This window comes from Gouania willdenowi, chromosome 15, assembly GCF_900634775.1.
Source record: "Gouania willdenowi chromosome 15, fGouWil2.1, whole genome shotgun sequence".
NCBI lineage: Eukaryota > Metazoa > Chordata > Actinopteri > Blenniiformes > Gobiesocidae > Gouania > Gouania willdenowi.
In genome coordinates this window covers 7,853,247-7,872,264 of record NC_041058.1, presented here as the reverse complement: position 1 = coordinate 7,872,264, position 19,018 = coordinate 7,853,247, and the positions used below count along the sequence as shown (strand labels likewise).

Here is a 19,018-nt window from a genome sequence, read left to right as displayed (position 1 = left end):
TGATTAATGTGCCCAAGTTTGCAATCCAGTTATAAATTAGACTTAAAGTATGGAAGGCATCAACAAAATCTAAGCAATAAGTGGTACTTAAAGGAGCAAAGGGCAGGATTTGAAAAAAATAAACATTCATTTTAAGTTTTTTCTTTTAACGCTAATGGTGATGAAGCGCTCTAAACCAAGGAGAATGAGCCCACACACATTTCTCCTTATTGCCTTGAACAGATTGTGTGATACATTTTGAACTGCTGTTCTGGGCGTGAATTCCCAGCGTAGTTCTGCAGACGTGAAGTCAAATGACGCTGATGGTGACGTCACATGACAAGGGAAAGTGAAACAAACGGGTGAAGTGCACACAAGAGACCCATCTGATCTATTTACATAATCCATGTATCAAAGATAAGGATAATCCATGTTATTGTGCAGAAAAAGGAACGTTTCAACAGTGTATTCATTTATAACTGTCCTCTGCTCCATTCTCCGTGCACCACGGATCACAGCTCACTGTGATAACTCTGCGTGTAAATGACACTGTGTGAGAGAACCCGACCACCAGTTCTAAATATCTGTCTGAACCCGTCAGGGTTTGGTCGGGTATCCATCCTCTATCCACAGTATCAGCTGTGATCCGTGATATACAGTTGATGTGGCTTGGTTTATGGCTGCAGTTATGCTAATTCTGCCCTATGCTCTTTTAAATGTCCTTTGATTTAGTTTTTTTACCAATTTTTACATAACTTGTTTTTTTTATTTTAACGTTCTCCTGCGGGCCGAATCGGATGCTCTCAAGGACCGGATTTAGGCCCCGGGCCTTGAGTTTGAGACGTGTCCTACAGGGCTATTTTATGAAGAGTACTTTACTGCAAACAGGAATTCATGCCTTATGCTTGTGTTGTCGTATTTACAAAGTGCTTTCCAGGTCGTCCTTGAATCTCCAGTTACAGAACAAGGCCATTGTGTGTTTTTTTCTTTCTGCAAACAGTTAGCACTAATGTTCTCCAGCCTTGTACATTAGTCAAGTATCACGCTGAATGTAAGCACAAACACGTGTGGCTGTGACGGCCGCATGTTACATAAAGAGAGATAAAGGCACGACACGCTGGAAATATTGAAATGATAATGTTTTTATTACACAAATGTACATGTTAGGATTATTTGTGTTTTCATCTGATCTGTTATTCAAAGCTGTGTTTATTTATCTTTTTTTCCCAAAATACATCAAAAGCAACACGGCAAACAAAAGACTAATTACGCTTACAGGTTTCTATTTATTTAATAGCTTTGTGTATTTAAACTCCACTACCAGTCAAAGGTGTAAACAAAGCTGAAAGGAATGAAAGAAAATGTGTATTTTGACACACTTATTTTTGGTTTTCCATTCACACACAGTAGAGTAAAGTCTAGTTATTGAATGTCAAACCCTGGCTGTTCTATTCAAACTGAGAGTTATATCCGCTTTATAAAAGCCAAACCCACAGCTGTTACTCGCATGACCTTGAGCGGGTGAATCAATATTAGAAATTCACTCTCAAAGCCAAAGTCAAATTTGCCTGAACCTAATTTCTGATGAAAACATCAGCTGCTTCACTTAGAATCAATGAGAGTTTTCCTTCAGCACCACTTTGAAAATGTGTTTTACACATAACCCACAGTGAACTCTCTACAAACTTGTTAGTTTATGTTTAGGAGGCATTTTTTAAACACTTGCAATACAAAGATATTGACTATTTTGATAACAGAGGGTGTAAAGATCATGGACGAGGCCAGTTTTTAATTATTCAAGATTGAACCTTGATCTCTCTCCAGGCAGGAAGGGAAAGTGAGTCTGCACACTGCGTCAGATCAAGATCATTAAAGCCAAACATTAACTAAACCTATAAAGGCCAGCTGTCCCTCTCTTTAACACACGTGGTTTCATGTATTGTGTTGATGTGTTTTAAGACAAACTGTGAGAAGTGAAATATTATAAAGAACTGATTTTTTTTTTTTTTTTAAATCAGTGCAGTGTTTTTCTACTTTTTGAACCACCTCTTGGCAGCTCTAGTAGTTTCTCTTTTAAATTATGCTTTTTAACGAAATATTTATTTATTTATGTATTTATATGTATAAAAAAAAATATTAAGATAACCTTTATTAGTCCCACAAGGGGAAATGTGCACAGTTTGAGCAACAGATAAATAAAATAAAATAAAATAAAGCAGCATAATAAAAGAATAGAAGATGTATACACACATGGGCCTGTACACAGTGCAGAGGGAAAGAGGAAGACGTGGCAACATTAAAAACATTACTATACACATTAAATTAGCTGACTGTAGATTGACGGGCTGTATTTGGTATATTTTATTATTTAACAATATTTAACTTTTTTTTTTTTTTTAAAGTAACTGCAGCTGTTTGTTTGAACCGACCTTTCTCTCACAAGGTTTTAAAACATAATAATAATAACAATATATCAGTTTTATATAGCGCTTTTTTGGTAACTCAAAGCTGCTTTACATAAGACAGACAAATATAAAGGAAGTAAAGAAAGAAATAATAAAAATAAAAGAAAGAGGTTAAGGAAAAGCAAGTTTGAACGGGTGGGTTTTGAGAAGTGTTTTAAAGAAAGGTTTTTATACGTAAGGTTTACGGACCAAATTAGACCCACCAGATGGTCTGGGGGTCTGGGGGACAGTTGTTTAATTCAGCTCCAGCTACCAGTGCTAATCAAACGTATATTTGTAGATGCACGAGATTTCATTCTGAGCTGTAAAGTAGACGTTTGAAAAGATTAACTTTTTAAGTAAAAAATAAATCAAATCAGAAAGCGCAAACCTACGCCAGGCGCCAAACATCCTCTTTGCCAGATATTGGCAGTTTTCTGGATCAGTGATCCTGATCACGTAACCATGATTATTCACACTTTAAAGACTTGGAATACATTTTTATCCCCATTAATAATGATACAGTAGGTCCAAATGTATGGACACCCCCATTTTGTTTTGCAGAAAAAAAACACAATTTGGATGAAACTCATTGGGGTAATAGAGGAACCAATCTGGCATAACTAAGTCAAAATCCTTAAAGATCAGTGAATTATGAACCACGATACGATTTTAAAAAATGTTGCCGATGATTACAATTTATTTTAATTTTTTTTTTTGTCTTTTTTCAAACTGATGATGCAGAATCAGTTTATTTATCTGGATTCCCTCCAAAATCTGTTATGAAATGCCATAAACACCTGGTAAGGGACTACCGAGGAAAATTTGCCTTTCGGCTAACTGTGGCGCATTAACATTTGTATATTGTTGATTAATGTGCACTGTACCTCTCAAATAAAGAATTAAATTGAATTTATTTTTTTTAATGGATGGAATTTCCAATGACATTTTGTTAAAATTTGTAAAGTACTTTGGCTGTAATCCTGCCAACAGATATGGAAATATTACTTCCTTGGCAGAGGTAATAGAGACATTATAAAAACAAATTGTAGTATTTCCAATCAAACAATGGCTAAAAACATATCCTCTTTACAGTGGTAGATGGCTCACTATACTATACTTGTATTGATCTGTATTATATTTGCATATTTATACATTTGTATTGTAATTTATTGGAGTTGTGCACATGTATTTAATCTTTATTTAATTAACAGTCTTATTTAATTATGTACATTTTCTTTTTCTTTTCTGTTTTAGTATTTCTTCTTTTCATTTGAAATATTTCTGGAGCATCTTTAAAAAAAAAAAGAAAAACATATTCCCCCTGAGATAAATGAAGTATATCTGATTCTGATTCTCGTTAATGTGATGTACAGCTCCAAAGTGTGTGAATATGGCACCTAAACACAACTTTGACAGCCTTGATTTGTCTCTAAAGGGGAAACTTTTCATTTATCGTTCAACTGTGAATTATCTGTGGTTGCAGGTGAGAGCTCACTGTAAAACACTTCCCAACGGGAAAATAACCGCATCAGGCAAACACAAGTCCATCAACCTCAACAAGAAATCGTCACATGAGGAAAAGGAGGGAGCCAAAGAGAAGGAGAAGGAGGAGAAGGAGGAGAGAGAAGAGCAGAGAGAAGAAGAAACATCAGAGGAGAACCGAGCAGAGGAGCAGGCTTTCTTAGTCGCACTTTACAAGTACATGAAAGACAGAGACACACCCATAGAGAGGATCCCCTTCCTGGGCTTCAAACAGAGTGAGTAAAGGACAACCACTCTCCTTTCTTTACCCTCACTGACAGTGTTTAAACAACACGGCTCTCCACTTTACTGCCACGAGTAAAGTTTGTGAATACAATTCACCGAGGTTATGTTGAAAATATAGGTCACAGCAGTGGGGAGGTTAGCAGACCAGCAGAGGTGTAAACACTGGCAGAGTAAAATAAAACAAAACACTGCAATGAAAACAGGGTTAGATTTTTGTCTACAGAAATAAATTAAATGAATTTAAATTTAAATAAACTACTTACATTATTGTGGATGATCCAGAGATTGATATATCACAAAGTGGTTTTATAAAGTCATTTATTGTTTTTAACAGACTGGAACAGATACAGGCGTAGGCATTTACATTCCTCTGTTTTTAAGACACGTTTTTAGTTTTTGGTGAATATCGATGTGTACTATTGACAATCTCCAAATAATAGAATTGAGGTGTTAGCTGCTACATGTTTAGCATTGAGGAGGTAGCGGGGGCTAGAAGAGCTCCGGTGATCAGCAAACTCTTTCTTGCACACACAATTGCACACAACTGGGCTTTTGTTTTCCATCCTGTTTTTAAGTAAATAGAACACCCACAAAGCACAGCAATGTTTTTTCCGTCTTGTATTGTGGTCTGTGCATCAGTATTATGGGTATACTGGAAACTTGTGAGATAAGAAAGGTTCCTCGCTGTTTGCAGTGCAAAAAAAAAAGGTATTAACTGCGTTAGAGCGTTATTTTTGTGTAATTAATTAATCGCAAGTAATGCATTAGTCCCAGCCCTAGGAGGAATATCTCCTGCTGAGAACAACCCAATCCAAGGTACAGCACAGAGATTAGGGATAAAAACAGCTCCATGTGGAGTTTAATCAGTATCCCTAACCACGTTTCATCCACGCTGAACCCCCCCACCCCCCCCCACCCCGGTGCGATCAAATGAGACCCAACTAGTTGCTTTTCAAGTTAAGGGGAGACTTTGTCCGGACTATCTGGAGCTTTAGGGGACGCTGAAGGGAAGATAGCTGCCAATTACCCCAGGCACTGTGCCTAAGAAGCCTTTGATTGTCAGAAAAGAAAAAACAAGCAGTTTGTGGTAATAATACACCAAAAAGACTACTTGTCTACATTCAGGGAAAAGCAGTGCCTAGCGCTAAAAGTAAAAGACTCTGGAGTGTTCCTGTCAGAGCACATTTTAACCGGCTTTTATGTAAGGAGAGAAGATCTTCTCACACTTGTCAAAGGGGTTTCCTGTGAGGGGCCGAGAACGTCCTCTAAACCGTGATAAAAGAACAGTGCATGTATGAGGGAAACATGTCGGACTGAGATGAAAGATGAATATAGGTCAGATGCTGAGCTTGCACTGTGCAAGGAAGTGCACGCACAAACACAAAAGGGCACGAAAACCAGAAAAAAGGTTTGTTTGTTTTCGCCGTTTGATCTCGAAACGTAGGCTGTCATCTCAAACTGATTTCACTTCTTCATATACTTTCTCAGTTTTTTTGTTTTTTTTTTGTTTTGCTCAAAGAAACCAAGGAGGATTTAGCCGCTCAGATCAAAAAACGTCGCACGACAACTCTGACAAATTAACGAGAGCCAGGCGAGTGGAGAGAGCTGTCGTCTGAATGTAACTGTGACAGTTTATAGCTCAGTAAAAAACTCATTACTACAAACTCTTTACATGAAGGTAAGCTGTGGCGGACGAGGCTTCTTGCTAACCTCACCGCATTATTTTGACAGTCCTGTCATTTCGACTGCCGACATGTTTTTTTTTTTTTTTTTTTGCTTCAATGGGTCATTGTGGCTATAGGAGATATTTAAAAAAAAAGGAGTAGGGAGAGCTTCAGCCATCGCGCTTCACTTTCACTTTCTCGATTTGAGCTCGGAATGAAGTCGAGGGCCGCACGCCAACAACTGCTTTACATACACTGCATGCTTTGAATTTCAAAAAGCGGACACATCACAAGCAAAGCCCTCATTAAATGGTGAAATCATGCTGTTTAAACTTCGTCCTTGGCAGCGAGCGCACATCAGCACATGTAAAGACAGAGAAGGGAGAAAAAAAAACACACACACACATCATAATTAATACAACAAACCCATAGATGTAATCAGGCATCGTTTTCATGCTTTCTTTCAAACCTGCTACAAATGCAAATGAAAGTAGCCACTTTTGTGCGCAGTGGAAATTGAAATTGTTATTTCAGTCGCGTTCGGGTAATAATCCTTTCATGAAGTTCCCTGGAGTTTAGCAAAAGCAACAGATGGTTGAGTGATTTACCAGACAAAGGCATGTCTTTGTTGGCCAGGCCTCTAAAGTGTCTGTTCCCTTCTCCTCCATCTGAGTCTGAACGCCTGTTATTTTATTTCTATATATTCTCTGAGCTGTGGACTCTCTCCAGGTTGTTTAAAAATACTGTTATGTGTGTGTGTGTGTTTTATTTTACAGCCCAACAGAGATGTTTGGAACACTAAAACGCTGTCAGTCTGTCTTTATGTCGAGCAGCTCATAACATATTTGAAACAGCCTGGAGGAAATATTATACCTCTGGTTTAACACAGCGCTCACTTGTTTTTCTACCTCTTTCACAAGCTGAATTTATATGATATTTGAGAGTTTATAGCATTTAACAACTTACATCATTGGTGTGCATTTGAGTCATCTTTGCCTTAATGGAAAACCTCTATTTTGGCCTGTGATCAGCATTTAACATGTCAACACTCCGTTTGCTGATATTTTCACACATTGCATTGTGGGATATGGCGCTGAGGAGATGGATGCATAAAAGTGTTTACGGTGGAGATGAAAATCCACTCTCAAGCAACAATTTTGACCTTTTTTCTTTCATTATGGAGTAAATGATGTTTTATTCATTGATCTATGAAGCATACACGATTCTATCAAATAAAATAATAATTGTGTGAAGCAGCTTTAACATATAACTGAAATAAAACGGGCCAAAAGAAGAAAAAACAACTTTGAAGATATCAAAAAGATATTTTCTATTAATCAAATTACAAATTTAACTCTAGTGCAAAGTGCTTTACAGAATTTTGCTAAAGTAATTGACAAAATGTAAAATGATTAAAAAATGATGATTAAATGAAAAAAAAAAAGGTTTAGAGATGAATGCACACAGAGTTTATTAAATAAAGTAATGAAAAATATGATGAATAAAGAGTTGGATATAAAAACAAAGCAGAGAAAGGAAGAATTTATGAAAATAAAAATAATAAAATGAACATAAAACAGTAAAAGTAAAAAAGAAATTAATAAAAGATTTAACATATCAAATAAGTCGATGAATAAAAAATGTATTCAGGGAGAGATGGCTCAAATGCACACCTAACATGTTTAATGCATTAAACCCTGTGCCTTATGTAGATGATCTTTTAAATTAACATCTAAACAGAAAATGACATATTCCACTGACGAGGACAACACAGAGAGAAAAGTCCATATTCCCTTTAAACTTTTCCAATTTCTTCCTAAACTATCACAAAAGTGACTTTTTGGTTGTGAATTAAAGTCTTAAACTCACTTTTATTGCCAATTATTACTTTTAAAAGCTGCAATATGTTCATATGTTCATTTTATTATCTGCCATGTGCGAAACACCATCAAACAGTCGTGAATCTGTTTCCAAGGCAGAATCACAGCTTCATTCATCACTCTCTGAGTTATTATTGACTTTACTCTCCAGCTGCTGCCATTTTATACGCTTTTCTGCAGAAAAAACACTGAAAGAAAATACTAAATGTGGACTGGAGAGCAATAGTATTAGTAGTAGATAGATGTGTTCAAACATATACAACACAATACAAAGAATCATTTATTTTAACAACCCAAAATGGAATGTGCTGAAGCAGTAACTGTTTATCGTAGCCCGTCCCCAAACAGCATTGTATTAAAAAAAAACAACTCAATAACAGCGGTATTCATTAACGGAACTCATTAACTTAAAGTGATTATCAACTTTAACACCGTAAACAGAAATGCACCTTCTTTTAACATTTGTTCTAAATTAACTTTTTTCAAAAATATAAGCCCAATCTTAAATCTTTGCTCCTTCTCTTAGTTTAAAAAGTGATATAACACCCAAAGGAAGGCTTTTATTTCTTGATCGTAATAACATTTCTTACACTTTTAATCGTACTATATCCATAAGTTTTATTGGGTAACACTTTACTTTAGTTTTATACATAAGGCCGACATTACACTGTTATTATTAGTGTTGTTCACTAAATTATGACTCCTTTGGAGCTATGTTGGCATTTTTTGGGTTAGGGGGAGGGATTGGGTTAGGGGTTAGGGTAACAAAGGGTTAGAGTTAAAATTAGGGTAACAAAGGGTTATGTTTAGGGGTCAAGATAACAAAGGGTTAGGGTTAGGGGTTAGGGTAACGAAGGGTTATGGTTAGGGGTCAGGATAACAAAGAGTTAGGGTTAGGGTAACGAAGGGTTAGAGTTAGGGGTTAGGGTAACGAAGGGTTAGGGTTAGGGTAACGAAGGGTTAGAGTTAGGGGTTAGGGTAACGAAAAGTTAGGGTTAGGGGTCAGGGTAATGAAGGGTTAGGGTAATGGAGGGTTAGGGTTGGGGTCAGGGTAACAAAGGCTTAGGGTAAGGGTAACGAAGGGTTAGGGTTTATGGTAACGAAGGGTTACGGTTAGGGTAACGAAGGGTTAGGGTCAGGGTAATGAAGGGTTAGAGTTGGGGATTAGGGTAACAAAGGCTTAGGGTTAGGGTAACAAAGGCTTAAGGTTAGGGTAACGAAGGGTTAGGGGTCAGGGTAACGAACACTTAATGTCAGCCTTCATGACACCTCATTTATGCTAATGACAAGTCTCGTGTCATAATAATGACAATGTCAACCTATGTATAAAACTTCAAGTAAAGTGTTACCTTTTATTGTTCTACATGTTTTAAACAGTTCGTTAGTAGGTGCCTGGAATTCCACTTTATGTATTATTCTTGATTCCAATTTTTGTAATTTGATTAATGGATTTACATAAGTATTACATGTATTACCTGCAGGTTTCTGACCAATAGGAAAGGTAAGGCAATATAAGAGATGAATACAATAACTATAGACAGTGTCTATTAGGGCTGGACAATACGGTCAAAAACCCATAATCTCGATATTTTTTCTCAAAATAGCGATATATGATAGAAATCTCAACATTTTTTACTCCCACTGATGTATTCTTTTTGTCTGTTTATAATATGGACAATGAGTTTGAAATAAAGCCTATCTATCAAAAAAAAAAAAAAAAAAAAAAACAATATATAAAGTCTTACCAGAAATACAATTCTGGGTTAAATTTGCTGATGCAAAATGCCACACAAGCATATTTATCAACAAACAGCTGATCAGTATGTTCCACTTTAGTCTTTTTTCCTCGAAGAGACAGCATGTGTGAGTGAGTTCTGTAGTGTCGCTTGTTTAGCATGTACTCAGCGATCCATCTAACTATGCTTTTTTAGTTGTTCTGAGAAGTAGCGAAAGCAGCGACTCCTAAAACCAGTATTTTAATACAAAATAAGATGTAAAATCCAAAATATCGATATAGGCGATATTGTAATTCTCAATATTGCCAAAATAGAAATCTTGATGTATCTTGAATCTCGATATATTTCCCAGGCCTAGTTTCTATTTAATATACTTTTTATTCTATCGTAGCAGTGGTGGGGGGTTGATTGTAAAGTCTGGACGCCCTTGTTCTGTGTGTGTACTTGTGCGTGTGTACTTGTGCGTGTGTACTTGTGCGTGTGTGTGTGACACTTTCAGATGCAGTGTGTGCTCAGGCAGCATCAGAATAGAATTGTGAGCATCTCTTCCAATTTGTCTCTCTCTTGCAGCCTTTCTTGTCTAATTGCCATGCCGTCGGTGTGTCACTGAAGCTGCATTGTGTTCCTGTTTTGTCATCCTTATCTCAGTGATAATTGGCCCTGCCAAATAACAAGGAATTAAGAAAAGAAATTACTAATGATAAGACGTCTTAAGAAAAGGCATGTTCTCTCATTTCCTTTATGTGATGCGCGCCCTCCCAACTGCCGCGTGCTATTGTGGTAATTACAGTCGATGCGTAACAAGCTTGTTAAATAGACCTTCGTTTAGTCGCTGCAGCGGCACAATGCGTCGGTGCGATCGGTTCAAACTGGGAAAAACCTGGCCCGGCTCCCTTTGTTATTCCAGCCGTGCATTGACTACGGTCGCAGAGAGAGAGAGAGGAGGGAAGGAAAAAATCAATTCTGTCAAATGCGGAGATAGGAAAATGTCATTTTGACAAATGCAAGGCTTTGTGTACGCACAGATTGAATTTTGATGGATTTCTCCCCAAGCGAGGCATCCTTCTCTTATTCATAGGCCTTCATATTAAAGTGTTAAACAATGATGTTACAGAAAAGCAAATACAAATGTCATGGCTAAAATAAAAAAAAAGTCCCCCTAAGAACTCGTGCTTCTTTGCTTGTGGAAAACATTTCCTTTTTTCAAAGACAGACAGACAAGCGTTTGAAGCTTTTCTGAAAGCCCACGTGGCTATTTTTAGGAAAGTGTTACACAAGACTAGTATTTTGATATGGCCTGTCATGCAGAATTTGCATTGTGGGGGGAAATCAATGCAAATGAATTATAAAAAGAGTTCAATCAGAAGTTTAAGCCTGTTGCCAAGCGTTTGATGCTGGTAATGGTTCTGGTTGGTACCTGCAGGCTGCAGCTGAGGGTTAACAAATCCCTTTGTCAGGATGAAGCATATGCTCTATTTTATCACATACTGTGTGTCGGTACAAGGTGTTCATTTGCATTCTCTCAGTTGGAATGTCGCATTGTTTAGTGTGTAAATGATGAGCAGCTATTTTTGTGCCGTCAGTCCAAGAATATGCAATTACCGCCTTCTTCCAGTTGTCTCGCTGATTAATCGTCCACCGCATGGAATGTGGAAACATTGATATTGTGTTTTGACGCTTTCATTTCTCATTCACTGCGTTTAGTTTTAGTGATAATAATGAAGCTGTTTTTCGGGAATGCAATCATCATCTATAATGTTAATGCTTTTGACAGTACTGTCACAATTAAACACTTTTATAAGATGTTGTCAAACATTAAAGATGAACGTACATGTGGTTTATCACGTATAGACCTCCTATGGATTATATGACAACAGCTGTTTGTTATTAAAGCAACCCTAAGGAGTTATTAATGATAAGATTTCTTATTTTAATTGCCTATATATATATGTGTGTGTCTGTGTTGCAGTTTTATTACAAGAAAAGGAAGTTTAAAAACCCCAAAAGTGTAAGGATTTAAACTCCAATGTATATAAATAGATTTTAAAAAAGAGTACAAAAATACAAATTTAAAAAAAGCCTATAAACTACAATAAAAGTGATTTAAAAAAAAACAAATAATAATTAAAAATATGTTTAAAAAAATCTAATTAAAAAATAAATCAACAAATTTATCTCAACCATGTTTGTACAATGACGAATTAGGGCCACATTAAAATGAAAATAAAAATGTGGACACTTTTTGAAATATTACGACATTAATCTTGAAATATTACAATTTTAATCTTGAAATATTATGACTTTAACTTCATGATATTACAATATTGTTAAGATATGACTTTATTATCATAAAAGTATGAGTTTATTCTCAAAATGTTGCTACTTTAATCTCTTAGTGCCCACAATTATTTTGATTTTAAAGTGGCCCTAATACGCTATCGTACAAACATGTTGTAAATTAAAATTTTAAATATGTTTATTTATTTTCAATGTAATAATTTTTTTTTTTTATTTAAATGTATCAGTTTTATAGTAGTTTTTTTTATTTTTTTTTTATGTTTTTGTAGACTAGTTTTTTGTTTACATTTATTTTCATACATTGACGTCTTTACACCTTTGTTTTGTTCACTTCCTTTCCCTGGGCAAAGCTAAACCCTGCACAGTTCACTTCAACACGTTCACATCCTTGGATGAACGTTTGGACTCAGATTAACCTGTGACTTTGTAACGTGCACATGTTGGAGCTGTGACAGGAAACCAGAGAATGTGTGGTGAACCACGTATGTGTGTGTGTGTTATCAGTGCAATGATAATCCAACATTGTGTAAATGTCATAAATGAGAACTGTGAAAGTGTGTAGTCAGTAATTAACGTGGAATTTTGTTTTTAACGTACAACAGCATATTTATCTAATTTTTTTGGTATTACCGGTACATTCTTTACATCAGTGTTTCCCAACCTTTTCTGTCCAATGTCCCCCTTATCTTTTCTGTCTTAAGGCGAGTACCGCTTAATTTTGTTAATTTGATTCAGAAGGCTCGTCTGAAAGCTTCACTCACATTTTTCTGATGTTTTGACCATTTTAAGTGTTGATCTTCACCTTTTTTATGTATTTTTAAGAGCTGTGCCACAGTGTATTATCGATCTGTGAGCAAGAAGAAATTTGTCTCATAATTTTAGAAACAAATGTTTCTGTGTACCCGCTGAGGTGTGTTGAAGTACACGTACCCCTGGTTGGGAACCACTGCTTTACATGACGACAAAGTCCAAGTATTTGTGTCTCTCTCTCTCTCTCTCTCTCTGGAGTAATGAGTGGTTATAGGTTTCAGTTGTGATCCTCACTGCCATGTTTGTCTTGTGTCTCCTACAGTCAACCTTTGGACCATGTTTCAAGCTGCTCAGAAACTCGGAGGATATGAGCTGGTAAGTATTCACACATGTGGCAATATTATAGGTTCCCTCCCTTCTTCTCTCCCTTCTCCTCCTGCCATTGTTTTCTGAATGATCTATGTCTTCCTTTCCTCCATGACTTTTCTCTTTCTGTCCTCCTTTTGCCCCCTGAAGTGAGTTATTCCCCCCCTTATTTAAAATAAGCACTGTTCGCAGCACTAGTACAGTTGTTTCAAACCCCCATGGATTGGAAAACACACACATTGGGAAAGGAAATTAGATAAATTGTTGTCATTTTTTCCATGTTGTAGATCAGGGTTGTCAAACTCAATTTAGTTCATGGGCCAAATACAAAGCAGTTTGATTTTAAGTGGGCTGCAGAATTTTGGCAGGAAAATGAGCATTTTCAACATTAATGTCCAGAAGTTTGCACTTTACACAACGTATAAATGATGAAATATAAATAATAATGATAATTTGATAAGATTATCTGAAATAATTTTTGGAAAATTGAGTACAATTTGAGATTTAAAATGACTGCAGTCGTGATGAAAGCCTGGGAAAATTGTGATCGTCCAAATATTGTTGAGTTTCATTTGATTGGCATATCTATAAAAGGCTGAGATATCTAAATTTGTATTATTTGGTCATTTAAAGGATGATTTATGCTTTTTCTGTCTTTTTAACTTTCTCAGGGATAGGCAACGGTTATCACAGTGGGGCCACAAAAATGTGACTGTCTGATCCGAGGGCCATATTATCAACGTTCGTACCAGTATTAAGAATAACTACCAGTCTGAGTATTAACACAGGAAAGAACATAGGGATTTCTAGTTGTTTGTTGTTTTTTTTTCTGAGTTTTTATTAATTTTGTGTATTCATCTTTCATTTTGAGAATTTCTGCATTGCATTTTGTGTATTTTATGAGTCATTATGCGTTTCTGTTATTTTTTTCTTGTGTCTTATGTTTGCATTTTGTTTATTGCCAATCTGTCAATCAGTTTTTCAGTATTTATTGCGTTGTATGCAATTGTGTTAGCATTGTGTGTTTTTTTTAAGTGTCATTTTGTATGTGTGTCATTGTTTTGTGAGTTTAGGTTATTGTTTTGTGTGTGTCTGATATCCTTCTGTGTGTATATCAGTCTTTTTTGTGTATTTTTGGAATCTTTTATGTATTTCTTGTTGTTTTGTGTGTTTTTGGCATTATTTTGAGTAATATGTTGGGCTTCATATTACTTCATATTTCTTAAATTACAATTTTTGGTGGATTTGTCTTAGGGGCTGCACAGAATTAGACGGAGGGCCGCATGTGGCCCCCAGGCCACCAGTTGCCTATGTTTGGTCTAAAGGTCCAGATTTGGCCCCCAGGCCTTGAGTCTGACATGTGTTGTAGATCATATGAGATGCGTACATACAGTACATGTGTTTTGAAGTGAGAAAAAAAGGGCGTATGAGGCTTTTATTTTGGCAAGCGCTCACTTGCTGTTTATTCACCGGTTATTTGTGTTTGGCGTGTTTCCAATATCAATGTTGACATTGAAATTAAAGCATTGCATAATATTGCTCACGCCTGATTCTTTAAACGAATTCAGGCATAAACAGGAAGCAGTTGAAATCATCAATTATCAGCTGATTATCCCAAACGTCAGGACGAGTTACTCACTTTTGCGTTAGCGTGAGAACATTTTCCTGTTTCCTTCACATCTGTTACAGCCCGAACGACTGAGAATTAGGTTTTTTAGATTTAAATAACTGGACGTTATGACTCAGCAAACCCCCAAGACCACGAGATGACGTCAGCCAGCTGCGTTTGTCTCTCGTGTTCTTTTCAAATTTCTTTTCCTTCAATTCATCTCATCGTCACCCTTTGTCTCTCCGTCCTCCAGATCACCGTGCGCAGACAGTGGAAGCACGTTTATGATGAATTGGGTGGCAACCCCAGCAGCACGAGCGCCGCCACGTGCACACGGAGACACTACGAGCGGTAGGTTATTGCATCCAGCTGTTCTATATACGTATATCTATGAATCACACATGGGGTTAATGTGCGTCGCTGCACATGAGTCAGTTATTGCACAGATGCTGCAGATGTGATGAAGATTCAAAGAATTCATGGAAAATACCCGACATATTGGAAATATTAGAGGGCCGTCAGTGTACACAAACAGTGTTAGTTTTAGTCGTGGTCTTTTGCCTAAAATGCAACTTAGTTTTAGTCCAAATGTAGGTATCAGTAGGGCTGTGCAATGCCATGAATCTGACGATACGATAGGATTTGCATGTCACGATACGATATATCCCCGTATATCCCGATACTAAACAATACGATATATCGCAAGAAAATGGTAACGAGCTGTAATTCAAATACTAATATCAAAAAAGTTTAACTTTTGCTTCAACAACAGATTCCAATTCTATAAAATCTATAAAAGTGCTCAGTATACTAGGGGTGTCCATTGCCATGCATCTGACGCTTCAATTCATGATTTGCTTGCCACAATACGATATATCGCGATACCAACCAATACGATATACATAGTGATAAGTTTTCCCTTTAGATTAAGATTAAGATTAGATTTTTAAGATTAAGATTAAGATTAAGATTAAATCGGGCTTTCGCCTTTAATTGGCCATGTAATGTTATTACATTAATGGAATTTGTCCTCTGCATTTAACCCATCCCTGAGGAGCAGTCGGCAGCCATTTTGCGGCGCCTGGGGAGCAGTTCGGGGTTAAGGGACTTGCTCAGCATCCCACAGTGACGGCCCCGGTGAGGCTTGAACCGGCAACCCTCCGATTACAAGCCCAGCATCCTTAACCACTAGGCCACCACTCCCCATTTTAGAAGTACAAATTGGTATGAAATACAATTTATCTTTAGACTAAAGGAATGATAACTAACTGTAATTCACTAATATCAAAAACAAGTGGTATGATTATCAAACTGTCAAATTACATTTTTCAACTTTTGCTTTTTTTGTGAAATATCACGATATATCGCCGAATTGATTTTTTTTCTTACACAAGTTAGTTATCAGGACTATTTCACTTATAGTGTAGTTTTAGTCAACTAAATGACATTTAGATTACCATTGACTAAATCTATTACCGATGTTGACTAAAAAAAACTTCTATGCGTATTAATGTTTGTAAATAATATTCGATGTGATCATTTCTCCAGACCACATGATCACATGAGTTCCAATTGGATTGTTGTTTAGTTTTTATTAGTCGACGGAAACATAAACATATTTTGATTTAGTTTTTGTCCTCATGCATTTTTTCTAATTAGTCGCAGTCTCTTTATTGTGACTTTAAAAAAAATTGTAGCCGAGGAAAACTGACGAAAATGTTTAGTCATTAGAATTGACACTGCTCTTTCAAATATTTAACTTTTATACTTCAAGTTAATGTTAATGGTAAAAAAATAAAAAAAACAAAAGTGTGTAAATACTCATAGACAAATTTGAACTGAAGTGATCAAAACGTAAGAGCACACGAGACGTCTTACGTCAGCAAACACAATCAGCAGTAATTGTTTTGTTTTTTTTTGTTTTTCATCTTTTTTTATTATTATTGTTTATTTGTTTCTTCTCCTTTTTACAAAAAAAGAGGGCATAAAAAAAGAGAATATTTTAAAAAGTGTTTTGATTCGATACCTAATTTTGTTCTATGTGAACATTACAGTTTCGTTTTTATTAGTTAACAAAATATCATTTTTTTTAAAAATTAGTCACAAACCCAACACTGTACACAAACACACGCCCGTGCACCTCTTGTTTTTTCTCCTCATTATTTGATCATTTGTTTGGCACTTTGGAACCAATTACAGGCACAATGAGGATTAACATCCTCAAAATAACAGCACGCTTTGGAATAATCAATTGACCTACATTGAAATGCACATCCATCTGTATGCATGTATGTATGTATGTATGTATGTGTTGGGAATAGCTCCCACTACTACACACTGTATGCATTGCAAACACATTGAGCTGCAAGATAAAATGAAAACATGAGCTTAATATATTCATCTGATCATTCAGCTACTGCAGCATTTTGGATCTCTGCGTTATAATCACTCAGACGATATTACCAAAGCAAAGCAAGCATATGGATGTGATCCTGAGGGGGTGTTCTGCAGAGCTGTATACACACACACACACACACACACACACACCCACTTTCCCAAGGTTAAACAAATGCCCAATACAATCTCCCCACTACGAGATAACCAGCCGCTCATGAGGCGGGTCATTCCTCGGCGCCGGGCGGGAACTCTCTCTCTCTCCACATCACATCCCTGCGTCTGTTGCAGCCTCATGCATCAGCACAGACACACACACACACACACACACACATATTCACACACACCTGTCAGCAATACAACAATATGCCAGCGGTACCATATGAGGGAGCCAGCCAGCTTTATATTGTGTCAGGATTGCACGCTGTAAGCAAATCTCTGAGCACAGGTGCTGCTGGCGGCCGTGGACGTTTTTCAAGGAAATATTGCAAAACCATAAATGTGTCGGCTTTTTTTTTTTTTTTTGTATTGAATGTGTAGACATGCTAACATTATATATCTAAGAGTTTGGCCATGGACATCAGCTGTATGCCCTTAAAGGGATGGGTTTCAAGGCAGTAGATGCCCCTGTGGATGACTTGATATTTATTATCTCCACCAAGGAGGTCATATTTTCACCGGCGTTTGTTTACTTGTTTGTTTGTCTGTTAGCAGCATTACGTCAAAAGTATTTCACAGAATATGACAACATTTTCACCAAAGACGGACCGTACACCATGCAAGATGCTATTGAATTTTGGAGGAGATCCGGACATAGGCGGAGGGCAATAGAAAAAAATGTAATTAAATATATAGACCGTCTTGAGATTCGCGCCAACCGCAATGTGTAATAATGCAAAAATGGTTAGTGACATAAGTGATAATGTGACAAAAATGTGCGTTGACGTGTCATTTAATGTTGAAATTCATGATAAAATCAGGCCGACGGCCGCTTTCTGCTTCATTTTTGCTGCAGTACCATAACATGACCTGCTGGGCACAGTGACACTTCACCATTTACATTGTGAAGAAGAGTTGCACAACAGAAGAAGAACCAACCTAAAGTCTGAAAAGTTTTGGACCATTTCAATATAAACATATACTACACAGCTGAGGTTGAACTAACTTCTGTGACATGAGACTAACATTAATATGTTAGAATCAAAGCTGCAGAAAACTAGTTTATAAAATAACGTAGCCTTGAAGGGAAGATGACGGTCACATGACTCGAACACCAAAAAGATCAACCAATGAATTATATATATTTTGTGCAGCCAATGTGTTTTATTTAAATTGTTTTATTTTACGCAGGCCTACCATATATTAAGAATTGTATTTTGTAATCAGTAACTTTTTATCAATTTATTTAAATTTTGTGGGACCCAACATGGAGTCACGACCCCAAGGTTGAAAAACACTGGTATAAAGTCTTAAAAGTGTGAACGATCATTGTTCCATGATCAGGATCACTGATCCAGATAAACTGCCAATATCTGGCAAAGAGGAGATTTGGCATTTGGTGGAGGTTTACACGCTCTGAGAAGAACCTGGCTGTTAGCTTTAAAATGACAAATAATAATAATGTACAGGTATCTTCCTTTTATCCTGCAAAAGGAGGGGTCTACAAATAACTTTGAAGTGTAATTTTATAAACTGTTACATTATCTATTTGTGTGTGAGTCATAAACGGGGGGTTGTGAGTGGCACTGAGGTGTGACGACTGCTGTGCTGGTCTTTTCCCCTCCAGCCACTATGAAGAAAATAATGCTGAATCAATACACAGCAATAATATCCACTCGCTGCGGTGAAGGTGCACCAGGGAAGGGTGTGTGTTGGTAGAGGGGGAAAAAGAGAGATCAGGTGAAACGGAGCAAGTTTTTTTTCATTCAGTGGAATCATTTTTAGCTGAGCTGTGGTGTTCGAGGGGCTGCTCGGAGGGCAATTAGCTTCATTGTATTAACTCAGCAAACATGGCCGTTCTCTCTGCATGATGAATGAGGCTGTTTGTGGGCACGCTCAAGTGCATGTGTGCTCCCCAGAGGCATCTTTGTTTCCACCTTTAATCATTAGTCAACGTACAAATGCAGAA

The 19,018-nt window shown here is 36.8% G+C and overlaps 1 protein-coding gene across 2 annotated transcripts in view; it reads left to right on the top strand.

Annotated features, from left to right (window-relative positions):
• The window catches only part of arid5b (AT-rich interaction domain 5B), a 130,817-nt gene that overhangs the window by 101,699 nt on the left and 10,100 nt on the right, over positions 1 to 19,018 (top strand). For both annotated transcript variants that reach the window (XM_028468609.1, XM_028468610.1), the window contains 3 exons: positions 3,910 to 4,183; positions 12,844 to 12,896; positions 14,750 to 14,847. In XM_028468609.1, coding sequence (XP_028324410.1) covers positions 3,910 to 4,183; positions 12,844 to 12,896; positions 14,750 to 14,847 — 425 coding nt within the window. The remainder of the gene's footprint in view (positions 1 to 3,909; positions 4,184 to 12,843; positions 12,897 to 14,749; positions 14,848 to 19,018) is intronic.